The sequence below is a fragment of the Herpailurus yagouaroundi genome, unplaced genomic scaffold, assembly GCF_014898765.1.
Source record: "Herpailurus yagouaroundi ecotype Mexico unplaced genomic scaffold, PumYag 77, whole genome shotgun sequence".
NCBI classification, from domain to species: domain Eukaryota; kingdom Metazoa; phylum Chordata; class Mammalia; order Carnivora; family Felidae; genus Herpailurus; species Herpailurus yagouaroundi.
The window spans coordinates 24,424,733-24,450,104 of NW_024412388.1; the positions used below are offsets into that span (position 1 = coordinate 24,424,733).

General features: G+C 53.3%; 3 protein-coding genes across 4 annotated transcripts; all 3 read left to right on the forward strand.

Annotated features, from left to right (window-relative positions):
• Positions 1-788: 788 nt before the first annotated feature.
• Positions 789-15,392, forward strand: TXLNA (taxilin alpha). Of its 2 annotated transcripts, XM_040467836.1 has the most exons (11): positions 789-920; positions 1,453-1,662; positions 2,285-2,623; positions 4,073-4,164; positions 7,262-7,432; positions 8,799-8,993; positions 9,632-9,751; positions 9,986-10,060; positions 10,562-10,654; positions 11,069-11,164; positions 11,882-15,392. In XM_040467836.1, exons 2-11 carry the CDS (start codon positions 1,485-1,487, stop codon positions 12,206-12,208), a joined length of 1,686 nt encoding a protein of 561 aa, XP_040323770.1. In that variant the 5' UTR covers positions 789-920; positions 1,453-1,484; the 3' UTR covers positions 12,209-15,392. The 2 variants fall into 2 exon arrangements, with proteins under 2 accessions (XP_040323770.1, XP_040323779.1); XM_040467845.1 differs by lacking the exon at positions 789-920 and having other exon boundaries at positions 1,120-1,662.
• Positions 15,393-17,797: 2,405 nt separating this feature from the next.
• On the forward strand, positions 17,798-22,351 carry CCDC28B (coiled-coil domain containing 28B). The gene is made up of 6 exons (XM_040467906.1): positions 17,798-17,919; positions 19,171-19,361; positions 20,485-20,651; positions 20,779-20,972; positions 21,175-21,197; positions 22,158-22,351. Exons 2-6 carry the CDS (start codon positions 19,198-19,200, stop codon positions 22,210-22,212), a joined length of 603 nt encoding a protein of 200 aa, XP_040323840.1. The 5' UTR covers positions 17,798-17,919; positions 19,171-19,197; the 3' UTR covers positions 22,213-22,351.
• Positions 22,352-22,571: 220 nt separating this feature from the next.
• Positions 22,572-25,282, forward strand: IQCC (IQ motif containing C). Its single transcript, XM_040467868.1, has 5 exons — positions 22,572-22,686; positions 23,105-23,248; positions 23,479-23,743; positions 23,974-24,092; positions 24,213-25,282. Exons 1-5 carry the CDS (start codon positions 22,645-22,647, stop codon positions 25,035-25,037), a joined length of 1,395 nt encoding a protein of 464 aa, XP_040323802.1. The 5' UTR covers positions 22,572-22,644; the 3' UTR covers positions 25,038-25,282.
• The last annotated feature ends 90 nt before the right edge of the window (positions 25,283-25,372 follow it).

Below are 25,372 nucleotides of genomic sequence, written 5' to 3' on the forward strand. Positions count from 1 at the left end.
AGGCCCCACAGACCCTTCCAAAGAAGGACTAGGGCTAGTAATGGAGAAGGGATGGAAATAAGTTCACAAACTACCTTGACTCATCCTCAGGGAAAGTGTGCCGTAGTTATTTCTCCTGGGTACGAATCAGGGTACTGAACAGTAGTTAAAATGGGTACTGGTGCCAGACTTCCTGCTTTTGAATCCCTGCCTGAACCACTCATTAACGATGTGACAAAGTTATCTTTAACCTTACTGTCCTCAGATGCAAATGGGAATAACAAATACTACTGTTCTTGATAAGTAGTTACGACGATTAAGCTAGTACACGGGAAAGCACACGGTAAGCTCTCAAAGAACTGCTATGGTTATGAAGAGTTTTCATTTGAATACAGAAAATGAGGCCCTGGGAGAGACTGTCTGGTCACAGCAAATTAGTGTTGTTAGGACTGGAACGCATGTCTCCAGATTCCCAGCCCAAAATTCCTTCTATCCCTTGTCCTCGGAGTTCCTCCTAGTCATAGATGTTCACAAAAGGAGAGTAAGGCTTGTCGGGGCTTGCAGGAGAGTCCAGCCAGTAGCAGGGCTTTGGACTTCTGCACGACAGAAACGGGCTGGACTCGTGTATCCGTGTAGAATGACTCGCTCCTTTCAGACCTCCTGGGTATCCGGCTCCTACGACTAAAGTTCTTTCCATTGCATCTTGGGAGATGGGGGCGTCAGCCCCGGCGCCTGGCGGGACTTGTAGTCCTTTCCCTCCCCCGCCTTCCCAACTCCCCCACCTCAGAGGCCGCGGTCGCTTCATCTTTCCCAGCAAGCACCGCGAGAGTGCCGGCTATCGATTGGCTGTAGCGGGAGAAGGCGGCTCGGCCGGCAGCGGTTGCCCAGGGTTTCCGGTGCGAGGCCAGAGCTGGCGAAGCTGTCGGAACGTCGGCAGTGAGGTTCGTGTAGCGGTCTGGGGGAACGAGGCGACCAGAGGGTCTGTGGGCCTGAACGCTCTCGGCCAGTGGTGGGACTCACGCCGATTCCGCGGGAAGACTCAGGCTAGGCGGGGGGCGGGGGGCGGGGGGCGGGGGGCGGGGGGGGGGGGGGCGGGGGCCGTTGCGCGCGCGGGGGGGCCCGGGGGGGGCCGGGGGGCCGGGGGAGGGATGGGAATCGAGCGTCCCGCCACGTCAGTCTCCGGCCCTGAGCCTATCCCGCGCTGGGCCTGCAGTGAGGGGGTCGTGTAGTGCCGAGAAGCGGCTTTGATCGAGAAAGGAGGCCTCGCCTGCCCCGCTTCTGGAGCGGCGTCCTGCAAACCTGCCTGGGCGTGTCGAGCTTCCTTCACTGGCCAGGGGCAGAACCGTTGGCTCCCTCCCGTGAAGGCCGGCCGGCGTGTTTTAAGAAGCTCTGAGCACCCGGTACCGGGATCTCGGGTCTAGGCTGTGAAGACTATTGAAGTCTGGAGAATAGAGAGTGTGTTTGTTTCTATAGGATCCGCGCCCAGCCTAGCACCGCAGACCACAATGAAGAACCAAGACAAAAAGAATGGGGCTGCCAAGCAGTCGGGCAACACTTCCAATGCAAAAAGCAACCCGGGGCAAGCGGAAGCAGGACCAGAGGGAGCCCAGGGGCGGCCCAGCCAGTCGGCTCCTGCGACAGAAGCCGAAGGTTCTTCCAGCCAGGCTCCGGGGAAGACTGAGGGTGTGTGCCAGCTCTGCTTTCCAGCGGGCAGGGGGAGGAGTTTGTGGTGCGCCAGGGTAGCTTCTGGAGTCAGAGGCCTTGGCCGCTGTCTGTGCCACCCGCCCCCCCCACCCCCCAGATCGGTACAGCTTCCCGGAGTGGGGAGGGTGGGGGGGTGATAGCGCCTCCCACTGTATGCACCGGAACAGAACTCTTGAGAGAAGGCTCTGGCAGGATTAAATCAGGGGGCAGCCAAAGAAGACACCCAACCAGCCAACCCGGGTTAGAAACCCCTCATTCACCAGTGGGTAACTGCTCTTCATATTGGAGCCATTCCTGGAACTTTTTTAATAGCAAGAAATAATTCTTGCAGTGAGGAGAAGGGGATGTACTAGACGTTGAGCTCCAGCTGTGTGCCAGCCCTATGTGCTGGATGCTTTATTTCCTTGATTTGTTTGACACTCACAAAACACATGGTTGGACAATAGTAGGACATAGTTGTATCATTTTATAGGTAAATAAACTGATGCTTAAAGAAGGTGGGCAACATGTAACCCAAACCAATAAGTTTGGGCCTGGAAATTCCAACTGCTGGTGTAACCATCTTGTTTTTCATTTTGCCCCTTGTCCTGCCCTGCTGTAGGAGCACAAGCCAAAACTGCTCAGTCCGGGGCCCTCCGAGATGTCTCTGAGGAGCTGAGCCGCCAGCTGGAAGACATCCTGAGTACATATTGTGTAGACAACAATCAGGGGGGCCCAGGTGAGGATGGGGCACAAGGTGAGCCTGCTGAACCCGAAGATGCAGACAAGTCCCGGACCTATGCCTCGAGGAATGGGGAGCCTGAGCCAGAGACCCCAGTAGTCAATGGTGAGAAGGAGACCTCTAAAGGGGAGCCGGGCACAGATGAGATCCGAGCAAGTGACGAGGTCGGAGACCGAGATCACCGAAGGCCACAGGAGAAGAAGAAAGCCAAGGGTCTGGGTGAGCAGAGGGCAGCTTCTTGTGAGGCTGGTAAGGTGGGGAGTTTGGACCCAACATTCCCTGGGCTAACCTGCTCTGCCAGGATTCAGAGGAAACTACTTCCCAGAGCAGCAAGTTACATTAGTTTGATCTAAGCTGGGGCTGTAGGCCGTAGTACAGAGAGGTGTGTGAGTTGTTCGTTGCATAGGGACTTCTGGCCTTGGAAGGAAGTAAGAACCAAAATCTAGCCTGCTTTCTCTGTCTTTGAGAAAATGGAGAGCAGGAGGCCTGAGTGGGCTCCTATGTCAGCCAGCACTGTCTCTAACCTGCACTGTGAACTTGGGCAAGACCTTTCTCCTTCTGGTCCTTAGTTTTCACTTGTCTACAGTAAGATTTAGACTAGACCAGAGTTGAAAACTCAAATAAGCCAAGTTAGACAGAGGGCCCCATGAAGACCAAGACATCGCCTACTTCATCCAAAGAGGTGATTGCCACTTGGTTGGTCCCAGCTTGTCGATAGCATGTAACATTACAAGCTAAGTATAGCCATGAAATTTCTCTGGAGTTTTAGCAATTGACAACTAATATGCTAGGAGGCAAACAAAACCCCTCTTTGGGTTGGATTTGGCCTGTGTACATGTGCTTTGCGGTCTCCGCACCGATCTTTTGGAGCCTCCCAAGGTTGACACTCCAGGAGCCTGATGCTGTGCTATGTACAGCGGCCTTCCAGGGAGACAGAAGGCAGACTCGACTCAGGCACAGTGAGGGGAAGTCATTGGAGGGTTGGGCGGCTAATGTGTGTTAAAGAATCAAAGTTAGGTGATATTATATCCGTGTCTTAGTCCCTGCTTCCCCACCTCCTGCCTGTCATCCTGATTGAAAGAAGGTTTTTTGTTTGTTTTTGTTGTTACTTACTCTTAGAGTCAAATATTGGAAGGTATATGTGTTTTAAAGTTCACTGTCTGGAAGGGGTGGGGGAGGGAAAAAATAAATAAAGTTCACTATTTGACTGCCTCTGTTGAAGAGAGTTTTGTAGTTCTCAAGGAGACCTCTTCCTTTTTGCATCCTTCTTTCATGAGGGCCTTCCTTGCATTGAAACAGTAGCACGTAATTTGCAGATGGGACATTTTTTTTTCTCCTGTTGGTAGAGCAGGCAGCTTTTGTGGTCCCACCCCTGGTGTTCACCAGGGAGTCTTCACATATATTCAGTCATTCATTTATTAAGCATTTGTTGAGTATGTCCTCTGAGGTGGGCACCGGGGACGGTACCGGGCAGTACTGGGACCACAGCAATAGGCAGAATTGGGTTGGCAGCAAACCTCATAAAGCACACGGTCTAACGGGTCGGCAGCCAGTTCAACAAACAGAAGTGTAAAGTATGAGGAGAGAGGGCTGCGGAAGAGTGTGGGCCCAGGCCTGGGGAGACCCCCAGAGAAGGGGGTACATTTTTTTGCTCCCTGTGCTTTGCAGGGAAGGAGATCACGTTGCTGATGCAGACACTGAACACGCTGAGCACCCCAGAGGAGAAGCTGGCAGCTCTGTGCAAGAAGTATGCTGAACTGGTCAGTTCTCCCCCTTCTTGCACCTGCCCTGCCTTGGAAAGTCAGCAGGCCACCTGGCGTGGGGTGGAGGGTGCAGGGGCAGGTGGGTGGCTTAATTGCTCTTCAACCTCTTTGAGTCTTTTCCCCATCTGTTAAGTGGGGAGTCAAGTCCCAGCCGGCCTCTTCCAGGCTGACTGTAAGAGGAGAAGCTTCACATTCCAGTGGTCGAGCCCTAGCTGCCTGGCCACCGTGCCAGACACCGTGTCAGCTCACCCCTGTGTGCTTCAGTGTACATCTCCCCAAAATATGGAAACGCACAGTGCCGTCGTCATCACACTTGACAAGACTAGCATTAATCGTGTGATGTTCTTTAGTACACAAATTTCCCCAGTTGTTTAAAATATCAGTTTGGTGACAGTCGGGCCAGAGGAGGTCTATTTAATACTTTGGGTCCTTAACTTTTTTTTCCTTTTACTCCAAAACAGTCTTCATCTTACTGCCTACTGTTTCCCCATGACATTGATTTATTGCAGGTCACTTATTCTGTAGGGTATCTCACTTTCTCACTTGGTGGTAGCATTTAACTTGTCCCTTTACCTCCTGTAGATAAAATGGAAATCAGCTGTAGAAGCTTGATCCGATCTGAGTTCAGCTCTTTTGATCAGAACTCTTCATAAATGGTCCTCTGTAGAGAAACAGAGTGTGCCGCTCCCACTTTCAGTGATGGAGGATTGTCCACTGGGTTCAGGTGGGGCCAGCCAGGTTCCTCCCTTGACAGGTTTCCATCAGAATTTGAGTGAACGGATTCATCCACTGAGGGTCATTGCCTAACTACTTATTTTTAAATTCTTTCATTCCATTTACATTTATTACCTGGAATTCTATAGAGAAGAGGTCTCATTTGTAAAATGGGGAAAATCACATCTGCCTACTGGGGTTATTATAACCACTAAATAAAGGACAAGGTATGAAAAAGATAGCACCCCTTCAGAATGAGCCAGCTAGGGAACGATTGATGAAGCCAGAGAGGAGGAGCTGAGTCACTAGGGTGATGTTCTCAAGTAGACGAGGAGGTAAGGGCCAGAGCATGAGGAGAGGGTCGGCTGTGGTGGGAAGCACGCCTGGGGCCCGGTGACTGGAGGAGAGAGCAGGTGGAGGTGGATGGGCAGGGGTGTAGCTTGTGCCACCCCCTCTGGTTGCTTCTGTTCCCAGGGAGATGGGATCTCCCTGCTGGGGCTGAGGAGAGGTGAAAAGGAGGAGGAGATAGTTGTCTGGGGGCACCTGGGTGGCTCAGTCTGTTAAGCGTCTGACTTTGGCTCAGGTCACGATCTCACAGTGGGTGGGTTCAGGCCCCACATCTATGGTGACAGCTTGGAGCCTGGAGCCTGCTTCGGATTCTGTGTCTCCCTCTCTCTCTCTGCTCCTCCTCTGCTTGTGCTCTCTTCTGTGTCTCAAAAATAAATATTAAAAAAAGAAAAGAAGTAGTTGTCTGGAAGAGGAGTATGAGTGACAGGAGGGATGTAGTTGGGCTGCGAGGCAGACGAGGGTCTTCCCCAGAGGGGTGGTCACAAATTTAAAGTGCAATTCTTCAGGTAGGGCTGGTTCAGTGCCAGTGCAGAGGACTCAGAAGGTTGATATATCAGGGTTGGGGTTTATCAGGAAAAGGGGGCAAGAGAGTTGAGGATGTAAGAAATCTAAGCCAGGTGAGAAGGTCGGTGGTCATTTAAAGGAGGGTTTGGGACCCCTGGGTGGCTCAGTCGGTTAAGCATTGATTTTGGCTCAGGTCATGATCCCAGGGTTGTTGGATTGAGCCCTGTGTCAGGCTGAGTGTGGAGCCTGATTAAAATTCTCTCCCTCCCTGCCTCTCTCCTGCTCACACATGCATGCACACACACTTTCTCTCTCTCAAAATACACTTTTATTATACATGTTTAACATATAAAATAAAGAAGGGTTCAAGGAAAGTGAAAGGATGGTTGGGTCATTGAGTTGGAGGTCCAGTATGGTAGAATTTCTGGGTCCACAGATATTGGAATGAGCTAGAATGATAGGTTATAGTTGGTCCTGCCCTGGGATGAGATAAGGGAGGTGCATGTGCTTCTGGGTAATGACAAAGTCTAGACCTGACTGTCCAGGACAGTAAGCACTGGCCAATTGAAGTACGCCTCGTCTGAGTTTGGATGTGTTGTAAGTGTTGTAAGATACACATCAGATTTGAAACACCTGAGGAAAGGGGAAGAATTAAATATCTCCAGTGTTTTGCGTTGATCTCGGGTTGAAATTAAAATATTCAGGTATTAGATTAAGTAAATATTTTACTAATGTTAATTTCATCTACTTTTTACCTTTTTAATTTTTTTTTTTAACATTTATTCATTTTTGGGAGAGAGAGAGAGAGAGAGAGACAGTGTGAGCAGGAGAGGGGCAGAGAGAGAGAGGGACACAGACTGAAACAGGCTCCAGGCTCCGAGCTGTCAGCAAAGAGCCCAACACGGGGCTCAAACTCATGAACCATGAGATCATGGCCTGAACCAAAGTCGGACACTTAACCGATTGAGCCACCCAGGCGCCCCTACTTTTTACCTTTTTATTGTAGCCACTAGAAAAACTGTAATTACATAACTGAGTCACACTGTAGCTGCGTTGAATAGGCTCATGGGAGGGAAGCTGATCTGTGGAGAGGACAGGGTCTGAGGACGAAGTTAAGGTCTGTCCATAATGTAAGACCAAAATGATAACAGCAATCGTGGTGAGAGAAGTGGTGCTAAGTCTCGGGGTAGCAAGAGGGAGTGATGGGTCTAGTGAGTACAAGGAGGGGGTGGCAGGAGATCTCTCTGAGGGCATGAGTGTCCCAAGAGTTGAGGGAGTGTGATGGCCTGAGAGTCTTGAGAGCTGTTTCTTGAGTCAGAGCAGTTACAGAAACTGGGATCTGCACCCCTGCTTGTCCTGGGCACTTGTCTCTGTGTCCTCGAGATGGGGCCTCTGGGTTTATCAAAGTGTGTAAAGCTCCTGCACCACGTCCAGCTGGAGTGATTACAGCCAGGGTCGGGAGATGGGGTTGGGGAGGGGCCCTTGGGAAGAGTCCCACGGGGCACTTACTTGCCCTCCCTGCCCCCAGCTGGAGGAGCATCGGAACTCCCAGAAGCAGATGAAGCTGCTACAGAAGAAGCAGAGCCAGCTGGTGCAAGAGAAGGACCACCTGCGTGGGGAGCACAGCAAGGCCGTGCTGGCCCGCAGCAAGCTGGAGAGCCTGTGCCGCGAGCTGCAGCGCCACAACCGCTCCCTCAAGGTGGGCACTCCCCCCCCCCCCCCCCCCAGCTCCTCTCTGATGGGCTTTGCCCTCAGCAAGTAGCGCGGGCTTGGAGCAGAGAACTAGATGTCCCTAGTGGCGCCCTACCTTAGAGCATCTAGTCACCACTTGACCTGGACTAGTATCCCTTAAGGTGAGGGCCGAGGTGCTGAGGGAGCCCAGGACACAGGGCTTCAGCACCGCTCCGTTCCCTAGCAGTTCGCAGGGAGGCCGGGGCCCTGCGGTGCCAGGTGGCTCCTCTTGCAGATTCCAGCAGTCCCGGATGCTGGCTCTTTTCTCCCGGTTCTGCCTCTCCTAGGAGGAGGTTCATGTGGTCAGAGCCTAGTCACTGCTGTGACCTCTGGGGGCGGTTTTATGTGTATCCTTTATCCCTCACAGATTTGGGTTGGCAAATATGTGGTAGTTTGCAACTTGTTTTGCTCATTTTTAGTTTGTCTTTGAAAACATTTCAACTTTAACATAAACTTGATGTGAGAGATTCAGAGGTGACAAAAGTATAACAAAGGTGACAGTTGCCCACCCTCCTCAACCCCAGTGTCCCGTAGAAACTGCTGGGAAGTAACTAGTTACATGTAAATTTATGTACAGACTTTAGACTTTCCTGAACACGTATGTAGTCTTATATAGGATTTTCTAAATGGAATAGCTATACTTCTGTTGTTTCATATTCTGTTTCGTTTTGTCACTTTGCATAATGAATGCCTCTCTTTCCTTATCAATTTAGGAGTAACTCATTTTTAACGGCACTGTTGTATGGATATACTGTATTTCATCAGTGCCTTAGTTAAGGAATCGCTGGGGTTTTTTCTAACTTTTCACTATTACATTAGTAGAGCAAAGTGAAAATTCTTGTTACATATGTCCCTGGCTAATTATATAGAATTTATCCATAGGATAAATCTCAGAAGTGAAATGTCTGGGTCAAAGAGCATACACACTATAAACGTTAATGGTTTAGCCAGATGGCCTTCCTGCCAATATGTCTGCATGCCTGATTCTGCACAGTCTAGCCAACCCTGGGATTACTGCATTTGAGTTGGTTGGGGGTGGGGAAGGCAGAGATGAAAGCACAAAAATTAAGACTTCTTAACCTGAGGTGTGGAAGAAAGGGCTTCGGGAGATCTAGGCTGCTTTAGAATGGCAGTTACGTGTATGCCTGCGTTTTTCTAGGAAGACAATCTCTCACTTGATGTCACCTGATAGACGGGTTCGTTAGGAGCCCTTTTTGCATGACTTCTTGGAACCTGGCTGCTCCTGACTTGGAGAGCAGAGGGGGTTGTTGGTACAGACCATTGCTGGCTGGGGAGCAGCGGGTGATGAAGCTGGGGCTGACTTCTCTGCCCAGGAAGAAGGTGTGCAGCGGGCCCGGGAAGAAGAGGAGAAACGCAAGGAGGTGACCTCACACTTCCAGGTGACACTCAATGACATTCAGCTGCAGATGGAGCAGCACAATGAGCGCAATTCCAAGCTCCGCCAGGAGAACATGGAGCTGGCCGAGAGGCTCAAGAAGCTGATCGAGCAGTATGAACTGCGGGAGGAGGTGAGGTGTCCCTCACAGCCATCACCCGTCTCCAAGCCACCTCTCCTTCACTGTCCAAAAAGTATATAAAATCCCCACGTTCCTTTTTGTCAGTTGCTTTGACCTCTGAAGTAGTACTTGAGTCCATCACCTTCTCTCCGTTCCTGCCCTCTCACCTGGTCCCGGCTCCCGGGCTCCTCCAGCAGTTAGGACTGCCACTCCTCGAAATCTGCACATCTAATCTTTGTAGGTGGGGCGGGTCTTTGCCAACTGAGCTAAGCCGTTGTGTTGGTGGAGGTGTCGTTTCTGTCCTTTCTTCCCATCTACAAGGGAGTCGGGCCACAGAAGGGAGGGTTGTTAGCCCAGCGGAGTGATCTCTTGGGGCTGAAGGTTTGAGGGTATTCATTTCTTGGCTTCCTGGGAGCCGATTTCATCCCTGTGCACACCCAGGACTGACTGGAGAGAAACAAGGTGAGGTTGGGAAGTAGGTCTTCCGGGGATCTGGGGCCCACGTGCTATGGTAGATGTGGGAGTCAGAGCGAGATGGGAGGATGGGCAGGAGACCCTCGTCTCTGCAGATGGGATGTCCCTGCAGCCGCCAGGCCTCCCTGAGAAAGGGTGCCGCTGACAGGTGGCCCTCCCACCGTGCTTTCCTGCAGCACATCGACAAAGTCTTCAAACACAAGGACCTGCAGCAGCAGCTGGTGGACGCCAAGCTCCAGCAGGCCCAGGAGATGCTGAAGGAGGCCGAGGAGAGGCACCAGCGGGAGAAGGATTTTGTGAGGCTCGGGCCCCGGGGGTGGAGGGTCTGGGATGAGGTGGGTTGGGTTCCAGCTCAGCTCATAGTTAAGCTGGTAAGGGAGAGGCTGCCGCCTGGCCAGACCAGGACACTTTTCCCTCAGATAGCAGTCTGAGAGCAGGAAGCCTCGGCGGGCTCTGGGGCATGTGGCTTAAAAAGGCCAAACAGCCCCTAGGGGTTTCTGACAGGATCCGGGGTCCTGTCTTGGAAACAGCTCCTCAAAGAGGCAGTGGAATCCCAGAGGATGTGTGAGCTGATGAAGCAGCAGGAGACCCACCTGAAGCAGCAGGTGAGACCGTGTGTGTCGTGACCCTGTGCATCTGAGGCCCCTCGCTGGGATCCATCCTGGGGGAGGGAAATAGGACCCTCGTTCTAGGACCACTTTGACTGCTGTGTGACCTTGCTGAGCCTTTGTTCCCTCTGGACCCGCCAGGCACCTGTGGTGGTGACCAGGTGGCTAGGTGAGCTTGAAGGACCTCGTTCCTAGTTGGAAGCGTGTGCTACTTTTGAGGAGGCAGCGATGCGATGGTTGTTTTTAACTACATAAGTTGTACTTAATTTCCGAAGGAAAGTTTGAAAACAAACATAAAGGCAAAATGTAAGGCAGCTAAATCCTGCTTTCCAGGCTTAGCATCTTGGATTCTGTCCTTCCAAATACACAGTTTTTTGCTTTAAAGAAAAAGGGTACCTCAATAGAATTGTCAGGTCAGAGGTCCAAGCGTGGATCTGACCGTGTTAACCAGAAGTGCCCCCCGGAGAAGCCTAATCTTCGGACTTCTTTTTCACCCAGCTTGCCCTGTACACGGAGAAGTTTGAAGAGTTCCAGAACACTCTTTCCAAAAGCAGTGAGGTGTTCACCACATTCAAGCAGGAGATGGAAAAGGTAACAGTGTCCAGACTGCATATGGCTCCAGGGCACAAGTTGCTTCATTCAGAATTGAGCACTGGGCCTATCGTCAGGAAGCCCCAGCCCCTGGGGTGCTTTGTGTGGGGAGCTGTTTACAGTAACAGTGTGATTGTCAGCAAAGGTGGGCTGTAAGGAGGCATCAGAACCTTTCCACTCCCTCAAGCATCACTGATATGTGCATCCTTCAGGTTGTCCGAGGGGAAGGGGCAGCCTTGTCATTTTCTGTTGTTGGTGGTGGCACTTAACTTGAGATGTCCTGGTGTGGCACCAAAGGCACCGACTCTGCCCTGTAATGCCTTGCTCCCTCAGGACTGTTCCCCCACCTTGGAGACACAGATGCGTAGACAGTCTGGCCCCTGACCATTTCCTTCTGTCTGCCCCATAACCCAGATGACTAAGAAGATCAAGAAGCTGGAGAAAGAAACCACCATGTATCGGTCCCGGTGGGAGAGCAGCAACAAGGCCCTGCTTGAGATGGCTGAGGAGGTGGGCTGTGTGTGCTCTGCCGCTGGGGGGAGGCGGGTGCAGTTTTCGAGTGTTCGGCCCTTTCCTCTACTTTGACCAGTAAGTCCTGCAGCTGGCACGAGGTGAAGCTGGGACTCACGTGTCCATCTGTCCAAGTCCAAAGGCACTGCCAGCTGTTTCCCTGTGGGAGATGGTGAGCCCAGTAGCAGGTCTGCAGTAGAAGCAAAGAGAACAAATGGAAGAAAGAAACACAGGAACGGAAAAACTAAGGGCTACAATGATGGACACAGTTTATGTGCAGAGTAGTTCAGCTACTTTGATTTCGTGGATTGAGATGTAGGAGAAGGGAACTAACTGCTGGCGTAGCTACGTATGCCAGACCCTCCTGAATGATTTAGATAATGCCTGTTCATCGAATCTTCTCAAGATCTGTGAGGTTGGTGTTAGTAGTCCATTTTCACAGATAAGGGAGTAGGCTCAAAAGCCAAGTCTTAACTTTGCCAAGGTCATCTGGTGGATAAATGGAGAAACACACTGTCATGCCCCCTCTCTGCACCACACTGCCCCCTACCTACAGCCACGTCTTGGCATCACACCAGGGCTGTTTTCCTAGGAAGGGACCAGCTTTTGACTCTGGTCTGCCCCCAGCATCATTCAAGTGTGGATGTTTTCTACCAAGAGGTACTGTTGCATGGGGGTTTGATGGCATGGCACTAAAGGCTCCATTTCTCCCCCTAGAAAACACTCCGGGACAAGGAGCTGGAGGGCCTGCAGGTAAAAATCCAGAGGCTGGAGAAGCTGTGCCGGGCGCTGCAGACAGAACGCAATGACCTGAACAAAAGGGTACAGGACCTGAGTGCTGGTGGCCAGGGCTCCCTCACTGATGGTGGCCCTGAGCAAAGGCCAGAGGCTCCAGCTGCCTCCAAGGAGCACGGTGGTGAAGGGCCTGGGGCTCAGTCACCTAGCTCTCCAAGGGCCACAGAAGCTCCTTGCTGCCCTGGAGCACCAAGCACAGAAACACTCAGCCAAGCAGGGCGCCAGGAGCCCACCTCCACCACCGCCTAGGGAGCCTGGCACGGGGGGCATGCTGGGAAGGGAGCAAGCCGCCCAGCCAGGCCTGGCCCATGCAAGGCTCCCGCCGCCAAGCAGTCCAGTGCTGAGGCCCAGGGTGCTCTGACCTGGCTGGCATCTGACACTTCGCAGTTTTGGATTTTGTGGGTCAGTTTTACATACATACGGCATATGTGCAAGGCCTCCTACATTTCTATCTGTAAGTGTAAAGTGGGCTTGCACTGGAGGTGGGGGTGTGTACAGGTGAAGTCACTGGCTCTTCTAGGAGCTCGAGAGTCTTAAAAAAGAGCTGTCATCTGTAGCTGCTATCACAGTGAGCTGGCAGGACAAGTGACTTGAGCATTCCCCTGCTTGATTTGAGGCTTAGACCCCTCCCTAGACCTGCCCTTCAGGGCTCGTGACAAGTGACACACTCAGGCCTTGACCGTGTTTCCCTTGTTAGCAGGGCTTGGGCAGTCCTGGCTCTCCTAGCTCCCCTGGAAGTTCCTTTGCTTCTCAACCTGGAGAAGGGGTCCCCGGGCGGAGCCCTGGCAGGGCCCGCACAGCCAGGGATCCAGCTGCTGTCCTGCCTCGGACAGGGGACCAGGGGAAAGTTGCTGTGGGCTGGTACACTGTTAGGGAGCCCCCGGGCACCGCTTCCCCTGCCCTCAGGTGGTGCCAGGACCAGGCCAGTGATGCTTCTCAGTAGCCTTATCATTCACAGGTGCCTCTCTAGCCTGCACAAATGATTGACAAGAGATCACCCAAAGGATGCTTTCTGAAGGTTTTTGTTTTTTTGTTTTTTTGTTTTGCACATGACCGTGTGTGTGTTGATCTGAGGGAGGAGGAGGGGTCCTGGAACAGTTGGGTCTCCAGTGCCACCACCCTCACCATCCGACCTGGTACCTTTGCCACGTTGGTGCTGAGGTTTCCTGTTTGGTGAAACCAGATTGTTTGTGGTAGGAGAAAGGAAAGGGCATCTAATGGTTTTGCCACAAGCTTGCCTTTGTGTTTCAATCCTGGGAGGCCACCGCTGATTCCCATCACTACTGTCTCCATGCGGAAGTTGCTGGGCCCCGTGCCCAACTGTCCCTTTGGCTTTTATGAATCTGTTTCTGCTTCTAACCCCATCCCTAATGTGCAATCCTTGAGATTTGCCCTGGTTCCATTGCCCAAGGAATAAGAGCTGAAGTATGTCCTCCTTTACATTCCACCTCCCAGCTCTTGTCTGATAGCTAAGGGATAGAGTGAGACTTGACAGCTGAGCCTCAGAAATCCACAGGTGGCTGCAAATATTTGTGTCTGGTCCCTGCCCCCCCAAACTTGCTACTCTAGACTGAAAGTTCTGCTGGTTGCACACTTGCCAGGGCACTAGCCAGTCTGTGCAGAGCAATTTTCTGGAACAACAGAACGAGTCTCAGACCCAGAGGCTGGGCTCTGCTGGGCTTGAGGTTCTAGATCCCACCTCTAGCCAGGCCTTGGCTTCGGTGCAGCTGAGGGAGGCACAGGGTCATAGAGCTTTTCTTGCTGAATTTCCTTAAAGCTGGTTCATTATCCTTCAGGTCCCTTCATCTTGCACGACCAGCTCACTCTCCACACCTTTTCCTTCAGTCCATCACATAAATAGGTTCATGAAGAGTGTTAAGTACTCCTGAATCATGTTATGACCTAGAACAGAAATGGCAAATGAATGGCACACCATTGTCCCTCTGCCCCCCCATGGCAGATACCACTAATTGGCCTAGAGTGTTTTCCGCTAACCTCTGGTATATCCTCATTAACCAAGATTCCCCCAGCAGCCAGTAGAAGTGTTGAGACTTACTTGCCATCCCTGGCTGAGCTTCTTCCCTCCTGTGGAGAAATATTCCTGAGATCTTTCCCTCTGAAATTCCTGTGTCTGGAATGGTCCCTGGATATGCCTTTTCCTGCCCCAATAAGGCCTTCTTCCAACAATGCCTGTGTCAGGCTGAGACACACAAGAACTGCCAACCCCATACAGGGTTTGCTGGGTTCTGGAAGCACAGGGAAGAGGCAGAAGCTTCTGCCTGCCTGCTTTAAATAGCAGGAGGCCTGCAGTAGCCCATGTGATTGCCTCCCTTGCTTCAGCTACCTCGTAGAGCCTATGGGGTCGGGGGGGGGGGGGGGGGGGGGATAGGGGGAGCTGTTGGAGCCCAGTGTGGTGGTGGGGAATCATGACTGCAGCACAGCAGCCCTCTGAGACCCAGTCTAACTACTGTGGGGCTACGGTGAGCTACGGTGTGGCCCCAGCTGGTCTTCCCAGGTCCAGAATCTAGGTCCTGGGCAAGTCAAACCTTTGCTCTCAGCTCCAGCCATGTCTAGGTATCCAGACCAAGCTATAGATGGGAATCCCATTTTCTCTCTTCCTCTCCGTTGACCACATCACACCAATCACTACAGCTGCTCTGTTCGTTCTGCTTTCCAAAGTCAACCCAGGTACCTGGGTGCTGCCCTCACCAGCCAGGAGCCTGGGCCAGATGCGGGGAAGGCGGCCTATCTGAATGAAGGCCAGTGCCTTCCTCACCAGGGCAGGTCCCGTGCACGTGACCTCAGTTTTAGGACCAAGTGCTGTGTTGGATTCTTCAGTTGCTAGCTTTTCCTCCAGGGGACCAGAGCCGGCGAGGCTCACAGCCTTGAGCCCTTGTCCCTGCTGACGGTAATTTGTGTTCAGGATCTTGTCCAGCTGAGAGCCTCACATACACCAGATTGTGAAGAGGTTTCAGCAGCACTTTGTTATAATTTGTTTTCCATGAGGCTTTCGGACCATGGGCTGAGCTCAGGCACTTTCTGTAGGAGAATGTTCTGTCTGTAAAGATGGTTATTTCCATTCCTCCGCCCCCATCACCGTGGCCCTGCTGAGGGCTGACCAAGAGGCCAGTTGAACTGCCCTCGTGGCTTTGGGGAGGGCCAAGGCCTGCTGAGTGGATTATCCAGCTGTGGCTCCAGCCCTCCCACCTTTGCAGCACAGAGGTGGTCACCCCAGGGACAGCCAGGTATCTGCCTGGGGGAGGGGTGCTGCCTTCTGTCCCTGTAACTGCTTCCCATGTGGCTCAACCTGGCCGCCCAGATTTGTTTTAAAGCTGTGCTGACAGCCTCTTTGTCTCCTTTTGGTATTCACAACAGCCAGGGACTTGATTTTGATGTATTTTAAACCACATTAAATAAAGAGTCTGTTGCCTTACTTGTTTCTCTTTTGACCTTTGTGGTCATTGGTGCTTCTGGATCCATCTAGCCAGCACTGACTTGTCTGGCTCTACTGCAGAGCTTCTGGCTGTGCCCAGCTTTCGTGCATCTTCCAGAGCACCCCTCTGGCTGCCTTCCAGGAATTACCATGGGCTAATGCATTTGAGCTGCCCAAGCAAAGCCGTTGCCAAAGTTGGCATGATGCTCATATCCATAGAAGGATCAGATATTTTTCATTTAAGTCAGAGGTTACCCCTGCCCACTAAGGGGTGGGCTAGTGACGAAGAAAGATACTGCATTTTATTTATTTTTGAGTAATCTCTGCACCCAACGTTGGGCTTGAACTCACAACCCCTGGGTTAAGGGTCCCATACTCTACCACTGAGCCAGCAAGCACCCTGGAGAAAGATACTTTCAGATACAGAAAAGTCAGTGGTGCTGTGGGAGCATAAAGGAGGTCTCTGTCCCCTTCAGCAAGGAGATAGGGGTGGACACCTGGAAAGGAATTATGACCCAAAAGGCAGGTAGAAGTTTGACAACTTAGTAGTGAAGTAGTTTACCTAGAAATGCAGGTGCCCAGGATGGGTAGTGGGAGATCACCAGGAGCCTGTGTGCCAAGTTAAGTGATTTGGGCTAGATCCACAGGGCAGGAGGAACCACTAAAGGTATTTAGCACATTGGGGAAAATCGACAGAAGGCATAAGGTAAGGGAACCAGAGAGGCATAGGCCAATTGAGGCCCAAAATCAGATGGCTGGATACTAATCCCTGCTGCTCAGGGCTGTCACAGGCCACATCCTCTGGCATTGACCTACCTCTGAGTTCTTTTGATTTTGTACATTCCTTGAGAAGACCACATTCTGCATGCAGTCCTGAAGAATGGGCTGGTTTCTTAAACACTCCTGTTCACCCTGCCAAGCCTAGGCGCAAAAGTTTAGGCTTCTGTATGGGAGGCATCCTATTGTGGCTTCACCAGCACCCTATTCTCTCCAGAGCCTGGGTTTGGTCTGGCACAAGGGATGGTATGTGAATGCCCAACAAATAAATGGCAGAGACAACTAAAGGGCCCTTCCCTCCAGGCCTCCATGAGCAGTTGTGTCCACACTGGCTGTGACAGTCTTCTTAGAGCCTCTGCCTTTTCTAATCAGGGTCCAAATGGGTTGATACTTTTCTGTGCTGGTCACAATGGTTTCCGTCAAAGATCCTTTGGAAGAAGTCAGGGGAGGCTGCCGCAACTCTTAAAACTCACAAAGCATCTCTGAGAATAACTTCACCCATAGTGGTGTCTCAGGACCTGCCACCATTTTCCTGGAGGAGCCCTGGTTCTCCTCTCTAGCAGCTGGAGGACAGCAGCTTCCCAGTTGTCCCCTCTGCCTGTGCAGACCCCTCCCTCCAACCTCTGGTTATTTAAAAAGTCCTGGGTTAATGTGTCCCCTTCTGGAACAGTCTAGGTGTTGGAAGAACCTGGAAAAGAGCCCCTGCATGGGTGCCTGTGGGAAGGATTAGGTGCAGGAAAGCTGTTCCTGCCCATTGGCAGGGGAAGGTGAACAGTGGGCTCTGCACATTGCCCTGGGGCAGTTATTTGAGACTGCAGGGCAGCCTGGCCAAGGATAAGCCTGTCTCCTGTTGCATCAGATGGTTCTCTGGGGACCTGAGCTGGGAGCCTCTGCCAGGTCTTTAAATAGCTGCCCCATTGATCTGGCCTCCCAGGCAGTGCGGGCAGCGCTGGGTCGCCCTCCATGTGGCGCTCAGGTTTCCCTCCTGGGGGCTGGGGTCAAGTGCCAGGTAATCGCACCGATTTTCCTCTGATCTGGTGCTCCCCACATGCGTCTCCTAGAACTGGGGAAGGGGAGGGAGGAGGCGTGGTCCCACCACTTCATCAGTGACTGAATATAGCCTCCGCTGCTTACCAGTGAGGAGTGTCTGGGTATTGTGGAGTGAGTGGTATTGCCCTCAAGACTATAGTTGACTTTCAGCACAGGGGATAATGACAGTAACTTCCTGCAGGATTGTTACAGGGATCAAACGCACATAAAATGCTTAACGGGACCTGGACTCAATAGATGGTAGTCTTTTCTTGTAGTTTCTTCCTGCTGCTGCTGCTTATAGGCTTATGTATATATATATCTTGTATGCTTATATATATTTTACATGTGTCTGTCCATTTTCTCCCCCCCCCCCCATCCATATCCCTCCACCCTGGCCTTCTGACAAAGCCAGCACCATTTTGTAAGGGACTGTAGCTTCTCCCCAAAACCGATGGGAAAGTGAGATTTTTAGATTCCCATCACACAACAAACATAGCCATCTTAGTTCGGGTGGGCAGGTAAAGTCCAGTGAGAGGGGCAGCCTGGTAACTGTTGTTGGCTCCTCCCATCTCCCAAGCACTAAAAAAAAGGTCACTTTCTCTTTAAATGCAAATTACCTCCTGCAAGCTCTGCTTCCACACGCTCAGTTCTCTAGGAGGGGAGCGCTAAGAGCGGAGGGAACCACGCTTCTGCCTCACTCCAGACCCCAAACCTCCAGGTCAGTTGCCTGCTTCCGGGGTGTGGGGGGGTGTGGAACATCGCGGGTCCGATGCTGCATTTCGGATCCTGGCTCCCCAGCTGAGGGATCCATTTGGCACACGGCTTTGAAGACTGAGTGTAGGAAATAGATCCCAGGTGGCCCCCAGCCATTCCTGGGAAGCAGGGGCTCCTGCTCTTCTATCAAGACTTTAACTGGGCCAAGCTGCAGCAACGCATGGCAGAGGACGTGCTCCTATCTCCTCTCCACCACACACCCCCTGGGGACCAGCCAGCCGGGTGCCAATTTCAATGCTTATGCCCCCAGTGCCGCCGCCACCATCCTAGAGTGCAGACGTGGGCTTGGTGGCTGCAGCCTGGAGTGAGCAGCTGGGGAAAGCCCCTGTAAAGGGCCCCGGGCCTCCATCGGGAGGACCTCGGCAGACCTGAGACTTAGGGGGTGGAGCTGGACCGGAGGCTGAGCGGTACCAGCCACAGGCGCAGCCATTGTTGGAGGCCAAGACGGCCAGCTGCCCGACCACCCACCCCACCCTGGCTGCAGCTGAAGCGGAGCAGGGCCTTTCTGACCGGGGACGGTGAAGCAGCAGGAAGCCTGTCCCAGGGAACTTCTGGGAGTTGCCTGATGTTTGCGGTTGGGGGTGGGCGGAAGAGGAGGGATGCCAGCGTAGAAGTAGCGGAACCCACAGTGAACCCTGTCCCGCAGGCTGTGGCTTCTCCCTCCGTCCCCCATCCACTGCTTGACACCGAGGTCTTCCCAGGTGCCCCCACCCACACCTTGGTCACCGCCCTTTGCTGACAGGGTTTGTCAGCATCTGCCTGGACACTCGATTAAATAGAAGAAGGGCTAGTTAATACACCCCTAATCCTCAACTGGCCTCTCCTGCCAGCTCACATCCACCCTGCCCCTCCCCTCCGTGTTTCCTCTCCCAGGTCCGCCCCCTCAGCTCCTGGGACAGGAAATCCCAACAGCAGAGGAACGGTATCTGGTCCAGCCCTTTCACGCAGGGCTCAGGTTTTCAGTTAGGGCTGGAGGCCAGGTGGGAGACCTGGGATGGGTCACGGAAGGTCCTTCACGTACACATCCAAGACCCTAGCAGTGAGGCACCAACATCTGGCCCTGCCCATACTTGACAGAGAAGGGGACAGAGGTCCCAGTTGGTATGAGGGGACAGTTAGAAGTTCCCAGGGCCCTTCCTTTGCAGCTCTTGGGGGTTGCTGGGGGAAGTGACGACTTAGCCTCTCATTGTCTCAGTGGGTCCTGAGGCTCAGCCAGCATCCAATGGAGGACAAGAAGAAGAAAAGGAGTCCCAAGCCCTGCCTGACCCAGCCAGCCCAGGCCCCGGGCACATTACGAAGGGTCCCTGTGCCCACCAGCCACAGCGGCTCCTTAGCCCTGGGACTCCCTCATCTGCCATCCCCCAAGCAGCGAGCCAAGTTCAAGAGGTGGGTACAGAAGAAAAGTAGGGCAAGGAGGGAGGGACCCCCAACTCAAGCCTTGTGGGAAGGAAGTAAAGCCAACCTTAGCCTAGTTACTTAGCAATGATTGATGCCTTCCCTTGGACTAAGAACTTGGAGATGCCTCAGACCCAGTCCTTGCCCTCAGTGTAGGGAAAAGGCTAGATGGGTCACTGGGATCCCACACTGTGCTGATGCCCTCAGCAGGGAATGAGCAATGCTGCCGGAAAGTGACAGGCTGTGGGGCACACAGGGCAGAGACAATGTCTAAGCTGAAGGGCTTGCCTGACATAAGTACGGAAGAAAAACATTGCCTGGAAGGTTCCCAGAATCACAGGCGGTTGGGGGCCCTGGAGTGTCATGGAGCAGGAGATGGTAAGGGGATGCTCAGGAGTACAATTTGAATTTTCTGCTTAATTTTTCTTAATGGTAGGGAATTTACACCTTACCCTAAATGTGTCCCTGTTAGTGTCCCGCTAAACACCAGGTGTTCTTTCTCCCATTACTGTGCCTCCCTGTGGCTTTGCACACTACCTGCCCAAGAGATATGGCTGGGGATGACCACAGTAGGGTGTCACTGAAGCTCAGGGCTGGAGCAGGAACAGAGGAAATGAGACAAAAGAGAAGGTTCTGGTGGGTAAGGGAGGGGCAGACTGGGAAGGGTCCTTCAGTGCTTTCCTGGGGACAAAGAAAATTCAAAACCGTTTTGAAATAGAAGAGGAGCGCAGAAAGACATTTTTGGGAGAGGTAAGAGGGCTCTAGTGGCAATAAGGAGTAACTGTCCCCAGTGAGGACAAGTGATTCACCCAGAGCCATGGGAGGAATGAGTGCAGGGCTCAGACGAGAACCCCAAAGCCGCCTTCCAGGCATGGTTCTGGCTATGAGTGTCATCTTCAGAAAAAGATTTCTTTTGACCTCTTCTGCCTACCCCTCCTCACCCGCTCCCTTCCCTTCCCAATCCTGGTGCCAGGGTAGAAGAGAAGAACAAACATCCCTTTATGGTCGGGAGTAGATAGGAAGATGAATTAGTGCATAGACAGATGGCATAAAAGACTTTGGGGTACCAGACCGCCCCCACCCTGTGACTATGGTCCATGCCTACCCCACCCAGGGTAGGCAAGGAGAAATGCCGCCCGGTGCTGGCCGGAAGTGGGGGTGGCTTGGCAGGCACCCCGCTGCAGCACTCATTTCTGACCGAGGGGACGGACGTCTATGAGATGGAGGGGGGACTGTTGAACCTGCTCAATGATTTTCATTCAGGCCGGCTGCAGGCCTTCGGTGAGTCCCATGGGCTGGGCTGAGAGGGTGGGGGCCGGGGCAGACACGGCTGGAGGGCCTGGTCTCTGGGCGGTGGCTGGGGCCAGGGTCCCAAGCTGCTCCCAGGGCTCAGGCAGGTGTTGTCCAGGGAAGGAATGCTCCTTTGAGCAGTTGGAGCACGTGCGGGAGATGCAGGAGAAGCTGGCCCGGCTGCACTTCAGCCTAGACGTGTGTGGGGAAGAGGAGGAAGAGGAGGAGGAAGAGGACGGGGTCACTGAGGGACTGCCAGAGGAGCAGAAGAAGACGATGGCCGACCGAAACCTGGACCAGCTGCTTAGCAATGTGGGTCAGGGCTGGGTGCTTTGGTTCTTGGGGACATTAGAGGGTGGGGGAGGTACATCATCCTAAGACCAGTCCTGGACCCGGGGTGAAAAGCTGGGGGGTGCATGGAGCCTCAACCCCCACCAGAAGATGGCTGGAAAAGCATCTGGGTCTGGGCCTGGTGCCTCTCCTGACAGAAACCTCCTTTTCTCTCTGTTGACAGCTGGAAGATCTTAGTAACTCTATGTATCCTTTTCAAGGGACCTTGCAGCATGTACATGTGTCCCCACCTCCCACAGAAGAAATCAGTTTTCTTCTCCTCACCACCCTCTAGGACTATTTACAATATAACCAACATCTCCTCTTTCAGTCCTGCTAAAGCGGAATTGGCCACAAACTGCCCCCATGCAGAGTTCTCCCGAATATCAGGAGAAAAGCCATTGCAGGGAATGTGATTTATCTACTTATGAAAATCCCTGCAAGTGAGGCCCCTGGCTGGCTCAGTCGGTAGAGCAAGGTACTCTTTTTTTTTTTTTTTTTTTTTTAAATTTTTTTTTTCCCAACGTTTATTTATTTTTGGGACAGAGAGAGACAGAGCATGAACGGGCGAGGGGCAGAGAGAGAGGGAGACACAGAATCGGAAACAGGCTCCAGGCTCTGAGCCATCAGCCCAGAGCCCGACGCGGGGCTCGAACTCACGGACCGCGAGATCGTGACCTGGCTGAAGTCGGACGCTTAACCGACTGCGCCACCCAGGCGCCCCAGAGCAGGGTACTCTTGATCTCAGGAACACGAGTTCAAGCCCCATGTTGGCAGAAAATCTTTGCAAGTACTTTACTGACACCATGGCAAAACTTGCCTGATGTCTTTCTACTTTTTCAACATTCAACAATTATTTTTCACTGATTTAGATGATCTCCGCATCTAGTCTCAGCCAGAAGTAGTGCGGGTGCGTGTAACTGCATGATCTAGAGCGAAAGAGCAGGCGGGCGGGGGGGGGGGGGGGGGGGGGGGGCCCCCCCCGGGGGGCGGGGAGGGAAGCCACCCAGCAAGAAGGGCAGGTGTGGACTGCAACCTGGACCACAGACCACCTGAGTCCTTCGCCCCTGCCCCTTTGTGCAATTGAGGAAACTAAGCCTGTTCAGGATGGGGAGACAGGGCTGGAAAGACTGGGGTCCAAAGCATCGCAATCCTTGACTGGTACAGACAGAAGTTGCACCTGGCCGAGAATGCCGAGCCTGAGGAGCAGTCAGCTGTGTAGGTGTCGGACCCAGGACCAGACTGCCTCTCTCATTCCCTTCAAACTGTGACTTTTTACGAACTCGATCGGGTATTCCGCGGCCCCCCAGGTGCTATTGGGGAGGGGGGCGCTGGATGAAATTAAACCAGAAAGAAAGACACCGGCTCCGTGTGCTCCCTCCCCTCCTTGCGCCTTTACTCGGCCGGGGACCGCAGGCCCGGGCCTCCGCAGAGACACCGCTGCGCAACACACTGGTTTAGGCGGAACCGCTCAGGAGCTGGAATTCCCAGCGTAGTTCTGGAAGCTGGAGTTGGAGGCAGGTGCCAGGACCTGGCGGCCGCCGCGGGAGGAGCAAGGTTGCCGTGGAGACGGCGGGGGCGGGGCCTGTGCGCGGCGCGGACTAGTGACGCACGGCGCAGGCGCGCGGCAGGCGGCAGGTCCGTTGGCGCCCGGATGGAGCGGGAGCGGTTGCTTCGCGGGGTGTCGGTGCTGCAGGTGCGGAGCGGGCTGGGAGTGCATGATTCCCACCACGGGGTCTCGGACTGGGGTCTTCGAACGAGATGAAGCTACCACGTTCGGCCACCTACCCTCGTGCCAGCCTCCGGAGTTACCGACCCACCCCCACCGCCCTGACGAATGCTGGTTCCCACGGGCCCCCACCGGCCTTCCACTCCCACCACACGTTCCTGCGGGATCCAGGAAGTGGCGGGAAAGGCCTCAAATCGAAGAGGTGGATCCAGTCCAGCATCCTCCCTTGAACCCGCGGAGACAGTTCTGACAGCGTCACCTATCCTTTTCCCGCGGCCAGGTCCCCTCTTAGAGTCACTGGGATGAGCTCTCCAGGAGAATCCTCCAGGAATCCCCCCACTTTTGCAGTGATAAGCGTTTTCTTTCCCCTTATTCTCCACACCAGGCCTGCGTCCGGGGCTTCTTGGTCCGACGCCACATCCAGAGACTGCGAGATGAGTATGAGGCTGTTGTACGCGAAATCGAGGGTGACCTGGGCACGCTTCAGTGGACAGAGGGTTGGATTCCCAGGCCCCAGTTTCTCCCAGAGGTAGTACACACCCCAGTGGAAGAAGGGAGGGAAAGGAGGGACCTGGGCAGGGGATTCGAGGAAATGGTAGAAACCACCCTTCCTATTGACAAGTTTTTCTCAATGGAAGGACCAGCAGACTCCACTCCTCATATCCCAGTCCTTAGTCCTTACTGCCTTATACGCTAAATCTTGGCACCCAGAAATTTGGAAGGTTTAGCTGTCAGGTTCTCCTACTTCTGTTTTCTCAGAAAGCAAAATCCCATCGGACCTGTAAACCCCAAGAGAGGGCACCAAATCCAGAACAGCAATGGCGGGGCCGCTTCTCATGTAAAGAACCTGAGAGAGAAGCTGTCTTTGGGGAGATGATGCTGAAGCAATCAGGACAGAGCTCAGCAAACTCGGGAAGTCTTCCCTGCAGAGGTGACAGTCCCCCGCCTCAGGATGAGCACAGCAGGCAAGCCAGGAATCCCAGCCAAGAGGAGACCAGAGCTATGTCAGGGATGGAAAACCCAGGTACCTCTCTGCCTAGACTGAGGGCAAACCCCTGACACTCTCTGAGCCTTAGCTTTCCCATCTGAAACGCCAAAGGCTTGTGCTAGATAAGCTGCATCTCTCTTATTCCCGATGCCTGGTTAAGGGCAACTTAGGGGTGGGCAGGAGGAGAGTGTCAGGGCCAAATGATAGGCCAGTGCCCACTGTATACCCCTAAAAGCCTTCTCCCTTTTTCCCTCCCTCCTTCACAGAAGCTGTAGGTCCAGAACTGCCCCACAGCCAGACCAAGCTTCAGGAACTCCAGTACCACCACAGCCACTTGGCCATGGAACTGCTGTGGCTACAACAGGCCATCAATAGCCGTAAGGAGGTAGCCACTAATTTGAAGCCTTTTCTGCACATTTAGGGCCAAGGGAGGAGGTTAGGGAAAAGCCTCCTGCTATGCTCAGACAGTCCTGCCTGGTACAGTGTCTTTTCTCTTCCCCAACAGTACCTAATTCTCAAACAGACACTGACATCCCCGGAGGCGAGCCAGATGAGAGACAAGCCCAGCATGTGCCCAGACCACAAGGCTCAGACCTGTGTGAGGGCTGGGTCACAAACAAGCCCACCACTGAAAGACAAGTTCTACAGAGAGAGGACCATTAAAGACCCAGACCATGTAGATAACTCCTCCTGGAGGCTGAAATCACAACCCCACAAGTCCCTGGAAAGCCTGGCTACTACAGACAAAACCACTGCTGGGGTCAAGTACAGGGATCCATGCAACAGGAGGGCTAGAGCACAGCTGCCCACACTGTCCAATAACCAGGCCTTAGAGAACAGGCTCACTAGAGAGCCACACCGTGGAGGGCCCTGCCTGCAGTTGATGAGAGTCCCGGAGGACCAGATCCCCAAAGGCCTCGAACCTAGGGGCTACTGTTCTGAAAAAGCCAGGATGCAGGTGCCCACACTCGGTGAGGACCTGGATATTGAGGAAAAGTCTCCCAGAAAGCCAGAACGTAAAAAGCCTGATTGCCAAAGAGCTAGGCCACGAGAGTTGGACCTCTCAGAGGACCATGGCATCTGGGATGAGACCTTGGCAGAGCATGGTGGCCAGGATCTCTGGGAGACTAAGCCACCCAAGGGCCAGATCCCTAGTGAGAAAAGCTCCAGAGATAGAACCTCCAGTGAACCTAGCCATGAACAATCGACAAACCAGAGGGCTGTACCATGGCGATCGAGGCCACCTAAGAAACTGTCTTTGACAGAGTCTGCCCACACAGGAGAGGACCACTGGAAGGACAAGCCATGGAAAACAGGACCACCAGGCTAGACCCTGGGGAGCCAGGGCCTCATCCTTGCTCCCTGGTACTAGCTCTACCTCCTGCCCTTGGCCATTGGTGGCTCATGGGGCCAAGAGAAGCTGGAGCAGAGAACTGGCACTGGTATAGGGAGGGGTGGGAGGATACTCTTTCATCTTCCGCCTGTGGCTTACTCCAAATTTGGGGGCAGGGAGTTACCTGGGATAAGTAAAGTGGGGAGCCCGGTGGAGAATAAAGGTTTTTCTTGGCTTCTGCACCTGGCTGTGTTTGTCTTCTGCCTCTGTTTAGGACACTGGGGCCCACGTGTTCCTTTCCTGCTGGCATGGGGCATCTTCCCCAGGGCTGG

What these genes read in the sequence shown, in the direction of transcription:
- TXLNA (XM_040467836.1), top strand. Translation starts at nt 1,485, where the DNA reads ATGAAGAACCAAGACAAAAAGAATGGGGCTGCCAAGCAGTCGGGCAAC. An exon ending in GGCTCCGGGGAAGACTGAGG is followed by an intron (nt 1,663 to 2,284) that starts GTGTGTGCCAGC and finishes GCCCTGCTGTAG; the next exon opens with GAGCACAAGCCAAAACTGCT. An exon ending in TCAAGCAGGAGATGGAAAAG is followed by an intron (nt 10,655 to 11,068) that starts GTAACAGTGTCC and finishes CCCATAACCCAG; the next exon opens with ATGACTAAGAAGATCAAGAA.
- CCDC28B (XM_040467906.1), top strand. Translation starts at nt 19,198, where the DNA reads ATGGAGGACAAGAAGAAGAAAAGGAGTCCCAAGCCCTGCCTGACCCAG. An exon ending in AGGCCGGCTGCAGGCCTTCG is followed by an intron (nt 20,652 to 20,778) that starts GTGAGTCCCATG and finishes GGTGTTGTCCAG; the next exon opens with GGAAGGAATGCTCCTTTGAG. An exon ending in TGGACCAGCTGCTTAGCAAT is followed by an intron (nt 20,973 to 21,174) that starts GTGGGTCAGGGC and finishes CTCTGTTGACAG; the next exon opens with CTGGAAGATCTTAGTAACTC.
- IQCC (XM_040467868.1), top strand. Translation starts at nt 22,645, where the DNA reads ATGGAGCGGGAGCGGTTGCTTCGCGGGGTGTCGGTGCTGCAG. An exon ending in GCGGGGTGTCGGTGCTGCAG is followed by an intron (nt 22,687 to 23,104) that starts GTGCGGAGCGGG and finishes TCTCCACACCAG; the next exon opens with GCCTGCGTCCGGGGCTTCTT. An exon ending in GTCAGGGATGGAAAACCCAG is followed by an intron (nt 23,744 to 23,973) that starts GTACCTCTCTGC and finishes CCTCCTTCACAG; the next exon opens with AAGCTGTAGGTCCAGAACTG.